Here is a 6,975-nt window from a genome sequence, read left to right on the forward strand (position 1 = left end):
TTGGCAATCAATTTATAATAATGTATATAAATTTACATATCTAATAAAACACTTTACTATAGTTTTACTAATAATCTACTTAGTTAGTAATCAAGTATCGATCTAAAATTAATAAAATGTACAACCATGTTGACAGAATACATTATCCTAGTGTTATCAGGGAGCCCATAACTGTAATCATTCAGAGGGATTATTGTATGGGTTTGTCAATGATGCCCTATTCAGGAGTAATTTGATGTTATTTACGTTCATATTAAAATGAAAAATGTCCCAAATACCCTAAGTTGACTGAACATATTATATTGTTTTCAGTATTCATTTTCGTGGATTATTGTAGGGGAGACACGGGCAAAGCGGCCAGCACGGGCAAAGTGGTCAGTAGGGGTTATTTTGTCTGTAAGGTGCTGCTACCTAGCGGCAGTCAGGTCACTTACGTTGCAGCCCGTTACACGTGTTCTGAGAAAGTGTGGAAGCCGATTGTTTGTGTTTGCAGATTTTATGAAGAAAACAGTGATTTTTCCTACTGGTGATCTAAGGTATGTACTTTAATACTATATTTTTTGTATTTATATTTTGATTCCCCGAGGTTTATCAAGCACATTGCTTAAGAAACGTATACATTTACCCTTAGTTTTATGTTTTCAGTTGAGTTTATAGGTTCAGTTGATTTTGTTGTAGAGCGATCCAAATTAATGGCGTCGCTTAGGGCAAAATGGCCATTCAGGCAAGTGGGCAAAGTGGCCAAGATGTCCACTTTGCCCGTGATTGTTTCTATTGGGATATTCATACAATCCATTATTATTATTCTCTTAATGTTATGCTACTCTGAAGTATAGTATGTAAATTCTAATTTTTGTAATTAAATAAATGTTATCGGATTTGATTTCGTGCAAAACCGTTAAAGTGTATTAAAGAATGGCTGTGTTATAAAACCTTTTATATTTAACAATATTATATTACATAGTGTTATTGAATATCGTAGTTAGCAATGTACATTGCTTAATAATAATATGTTATAGATTAAACAAGAGTTTACTATTATTTTACCCACATTATAGGCTGTTTTACGTCTATATATCTGATTTAAATATTTAATAGGCATGACAGTAACAGGCAACATATTTATTATTATATACCTAACTTAGTATAATATATTTAAATTTTAATTATATGCCTAGTAACCTATGTAACAACTTTTATAATGCCTACTAAACATTGTAAGAGAGCAACAAAAAAAAGCAAAATTAATACTTATATTGATATAATTTCATATACTAGGAAGCCAACTTAGATTTTTTGTTTTAGATTTGGAAATGGTTTACAAATACGTGAGGAAAACCCAGCAGCAATCATGGGATGCAGCTGCGATGCAGAGAGCTATTGAAGCTGTTAAAAATGATGGAATGGCGTATTCAACTGCTGCAAAAATTTTCTCTGTTCCTAGAAACACTCTAAAGAGGAGGGTCCTTGATAAGAATGTCGATGCAAAAAGCAACAAAAAGGTACTAGGAAAATACCGACCTGTGTTCACAGAAGAACAAGAAGCAGAATTGGTGCGACACGTATTAGATCTAGAGGTCCGATTCTTTGGAGTCACCATTTTAGATTTGCGGTCATTAGCGTACAACCTAGCTGTACAAAATGGCATTCCAAACAATTTTAACCGTGAAAAAAAATTGGCTGGCTTAGACTGGGTTGCTGGATTCAGAGATCGGCACCCCGAAATTAGTTTAAGGAAACCAGAGCAGACTTCTGCAGCAAGGGCTCAGGCATTTAATAAACATAATGTGACAAGGTTTTTTAATATCCTTAAGGATGTTCAAGAGAAGCAATTCCACCCTGCGCACAGGGTTTTCAATGTTGACGAAACAGGTCTCATGACTGTTCAGTCTAAGAGCTCCAAGATTCTTGCTCTTAAGGGTAGGCGTCAAGTTGGTACATTGACATCGGCTGAAAGAGGTCAGCTATCAACCTTTGTTGTGTGTATGTCAGCTGGAGGGTACTTTATTCCGCCATTCGTGATTTTTCCAAGACTTAGGATGAAAGCAGAACTTCAAGATGGTGCTCCACCAGGAACTATGGTTGTCTGTCACCCATCTGGATGGATGCAAAGCGAGATTTTTCTTCAGTGGTTTGAGCATTTTCTGACTCATGCCAAACCGTCAGCTTCCGACCCAGTCTTGTTAATCTTAGACGGTCATTCAACCCATGCAAAGAAACCTGGCATTTATTGAAAAGGCAAGGGAGAGCCATACAACCGTTGTTTGTTTTATCGCCACATTGTACGCACAAAATGCAGCCTTTAGATGTCTCGTTTATGGGTCCGTTCAATACATTCTATGTTCAAGCTATTGAAAAATTTCTAAAAAACAATCCTGGAAGGGTTGTGACCCAGTTTCAAGTGGGCCGACTTCTTGGAGAAGCTTTTTTAAAAGGCAGCAACTCCAGCCACAGCTATAAACGGATTTCGCAAGTGTGGCATTGTGCCACTAAACCAAGATGTTTTCACAGAAGCTGATTACGTTGCTGCCGAATGCACCGATGTGCTTCCTCAACAGTTCAGACCTGTTCAACAAGAGCGTGAAACATGTCAAACTGAAGACCCCGTACTTGAATCACCTCAAGAAGGTATATGCCTACCGTTTGAAGATCAAGAAGTTCAATCTGAACCTGGAGAAGAAATCCTACTGCAACCAAGACCAACTTCCAAGCCACAACAAGGTCCTCCTTCCAGTTCAAAACCTGGGCCTTCTTCCAGTCCACAACCTGAGCCTTCTTCCAGTCCACAACCTGGGCCTTCTTCCAGTTCACAACCTGGGCCTTCCTTCCAGCTCACTAATAGGACCTTCCTTTGCTGTAAGTCCAAAGGATATAATTCCTTTAACCTAAAACAAAAGCTGTTAAGAAGACAAACAGGAAAAAAGGAACCGCTGCTGTATTGACCTCAAGCCCATATAAATTGGAGTTAGAACAAGCAAAAAAGGAAAAAGAAGAAAAAGAAAGGGAAAAGGAGATGAGAAGGACTTTGAAGGCACAAAAGAAAAGGGAGAAAGAAGAAAAAGGAAAGGTTTCGTCCAAAAGAAAATCCACAGTCGCAGTATCAAGCAAATCAGAACAGGGAAATAAAAAAAGGAAGTGTGGAGTAAAAGTGAAACGTCAACTACAATTTGAAGAAAACTCTGACAGTGATGTAAGTGACGCTGATTGTCTCTACTGCAGTGAACTGTATTCCTGTTCAAAGGATTGTGAAGGATGGGTAAGATGCTCTGAATGCCACCGCTGGGCCCACGAAGCTTGTGCAGGTTGTGAGGAGGAGGACGAACGGCTTCTTGTGCGAACATTGCCATTAAGAAGAAAAACCTAAACTGAATTATTTAGGCCAATTTAATTTTTTGCCAATTTCTTATATTCTTTACTCCAGTTTTATATTAGGTAGTCCAATAATACTTTGTAATAAATTTATGATCTTGATATAATTATGTTTGCTCTTTATCACAACAACGGGCAAAGTTGCCACATATGGCCACTTTGCCCTACCCATGTGGGTAAAGTGGCCATTTTGCAGTAAATTGAAAAAAAATTTTTTTAATACAAAGGTGATACTTATAGTGTTTCTCAGTTATACCAATAGATAGGTAACTAAATATGTAATATACTCACATAATATTTATTTTAACAAATTTAATTTTGAATAAATAATAAATAAAAAACCCTTAGAGTGGCCACTTTGCCCGGGTCTCCCCTACTATTGTGGAAATAAATCAAAATTTTAGTTCTATATTTAGACCATATTGTACAGGTTTAAATGTATACGAGTACTTACTTTCGCATATAGTTAAAAGTATATTATTACATGAGTGGAGCACCTTTAATTGCATAACTTATTTATAATTTGATGTTATAAATTATTTTGTGATTTGTAAATATAGATTGGGAAAATATGATATCGCAACATTGGAAATACGAGTAAAGCAACAACTGGCTCCCTACAAAGCGACATGGTTGCAGATTGCGTCAACAACACATGTATTTAATACTCTCATTTCTCGTGTTTTTTGTTTAAAAAATTTTTTTTTATTATTCTTCGTGGTTACTGGGTGAAACATAAATCACATTAAATAAGTTGTGAACGTGATTTGATGTGACCTCCGACTAGTACACCGATAAGTAAAAAACTTCTTTATATCTTTTATTGGGCAAAACCCCTTGTTAAACATTATGCCAGATTGAGATTGATGAAAAATACCTAATTTTGTATGCTAAAGATGGTGTAAAAACAGTTAAAGTATTACAAAAAATACAAAGGTGTGTAACTTTAGCTATTGTTCCCAACATCCTCACAAAAAGTTTCCCTTATCAGGAATAACTAAGCATATGCATGATTCAGCAAATAAAATTTTCATTAAGTACTAACATGTTCAAACACCAACATTGTATTAAATTTACAAAAAAAAACAATTAACCTTACACATTCAAGAGATAATAAAGGTTACAACAATTTTATATGAAGTTTTATAAATCTAATAAAATTTTAAAATAAAATAACCATAGAAGCAACACATTTTATTCTTATGAAAGCAAATGAACGTCATAATAAGATTATACAGTTTTCAGATTTATTATTTAAAAAGGGATGTAATTCCATATATCAATTATGAAAAATAAATAAATTTTATATAATTAAATATGTCAACACGTTGAGGAACAATCAAATATCATTCCTTGTCTTAATAAAAATATTCTGTATATAAAAGTGAGTAAATAAAATGTTTATTGACAAAGGTCTTTAATGGTGATAATGGTGATGAAGTAGATGTAATATCTAAAGGCCAATTTTGCTCCCTTACCAATACAGAATAGAATAGAATATATTTATTTTTCGAAAGTAATTACAATAAAATATAATGATACTATATAGTATACAATATTTTTATATAATGAAACTCAATTTGGTTTCATTGGAAGTTGCAAATAAATTTATAATGAAGTGCTATTTTTGAAACAATTGCACTGAACTATCATGTATTTTTAACAAAATTAATGACTCTATAACTAAGATTTAATCTATATGTTGTTAGAAGCACCCTAACTAAGTTAAGATCATTCCCTTCCACGATATCCCAATACTGTCTTATTAAGGATATCTGATCCAAATGTTCATGAATTTCTTTTGAAACCCCCTAATATTAATGATAAGCAAATAACATTCAGAAAATCCTCTCGAAACACTAAAAAACATTAAAATTTTCGCCGGATATATAGAATGTCAAACAGTTATAATAAATAAAGTTGATTATGTGTTACAAATCAACAAACGATTAGGTGAAAAAGATACAAATACAAAACTGCACTAAATTCTAATAGAATAGTACTATTCTAACAATTGCAAATATATAAATTGAGATTTTGAAAAAAAAAATTTCTAAAAGCTAAACTTATTTATATAGAAACATAAGCACTACGTTTCTTTGGCTAGCCTCTTCTTAACAATAAATTCATTACATCGTCAATGTATTTTTCTAAGTAAATTATGTTATTAAATAAATCGGCATCGTTATCTGAACATACACTGAATAATAGGTATCATAGTTTATATTGTCAATATCGTTTGTTTGTTTTTAATGTATTTTGCTTTTTAAATTTATATATTCAATAAACATATCCATATCATATAACTTTTCTGATGTTGGAGACGTTTGAAATGTAAAATTTGAATTACAAAATCCGTTTAAATGTTACAAAAAGGGCTGTTAAATTATTCACAAATTTGTTAAATAATTTAAGGTATATTAAAAAAATACGTAGAGCTTGTATACATACAATAAGTGTTTTAAAACAGCTATACCAATAATTGAGTTAGTATTTTTAAATATTATTGTTAAATTGAAGGAACAGTTTCATAGATAGTAACATTGGAAAAGATTTCCGAATATTTTTAGAATCCAGAAAAAGTATTTTATAAACACAAAACATATTCGGCTACTTATATTGAATAATATAACCTTAAATCTGTGGATATTTTATAAATTGATAATAATTTTCCGATAATAAAAATTTATCTAGAACATGTTAAATACTGAACAAATAGTAGTATTTATATTTCTAGATCCCAATTTAATTGCAATTAAAAATGCTGAACACTCTCAGAGAAGTTAAAAAAATTAGTAGAAACATTTGTTTATATTACAATTGTGTCAAATTAAAAATTACTTTATAATATTTACAATGTATCCAGTCAAGTAGTAAGTACACTGCTGACTATTAGTGATGTTTCCAACTGCAGTAGAGTGGAGAGAGGCTGTAGAAGTGTCCAGGCCAGCCTATAGCTCTCACAGTAAATACGCTCGGAACACAAACAACATCAGTCAACCCCGGACCACGTAAAGTGTTTACTTTTACCTTATACACGTTCGGAAACCTCCCCGATCATTCCCACAATATCGCTTCTAAACAATTACAAATTATATTAGCAAATTTAAGAATGTTAATAAATCTATTAATGTACATGTACATAGTTCATCAAAAATCCCTTACAAGCTTATTCAGAAGACATGCATAATTCACATTTGGCTGTTATTTTTAAATATTAAAATGTAGATGAATTATTGGGTTAAATCATTTAATGTCCCACGATACAGAAATTACTACGACTATTTACTAAGGTTGGCATGTCAACATACCTGTACTATCAACTTTCAGATCCTTACTATAGAAAAAAATAGTAGAATGAGTATAAACGTAGAGTTTATTTTACTACAATAAGTCTGAAATATTGTTGAAAACACTTTTGCTTATTATCAAAAATAAGGATGATTAAATCTTTCTTGACATTGCTCGTACTTTTGTGAAATAATGTAAATAGTGGATAACCCGATTCAACAGTTTAGCAACTACAATCAGTTGATTTTGCATTGTTGTCACGATAAAAACACTCGTATGCAGCCTCGTGCATCTTTTGCCCATTAACTAATTGAC

At 32.5% G+C, this 6,975-nt stretch overlaps 1 protein-coding gene across 1 annotated transcript; it reads left to right on the forward strand.

Annotated features, from left to right (window-relative positions):
- The first annotated feature begins 1,313 nt into the window (after positions 1–1,313).
- On the forward strand, positions 1,314–2,234 carry LOC124371810 (MFS-type transporter clz9-like). The gene has a single exon (XM_046830165.1). The coding sequence runs from the start codon at positions 1,314–1,316 to the stop codon at positions 2,232–2,234; it is 921 nt and encodes a 306-aa protein (XP_046686121.1).
- Positions 2,235–6,975: the final 4,741 nt, after the last annotated feature.

Source organism: Homalodisca vitripennis, unplaced genomic scaffold (genome assembly GCF_021130785.1).
Source record: "Homalodisca vitripennis isolate AUS2020 unplaced genomic scaffold, UT_GWSS_2.1 ScUCBcl_2042;HRSCAF=6406, whole genome shotgun sequence".
In the NCBI taxonomy this organism is placed as follows: domain Eukaryota; kingdom Metazoa; phylum Arthropoda; class Insecta; order Hemiptera; family Cicadellidae; genus Homalodisca; species Homalodisca vitripennis.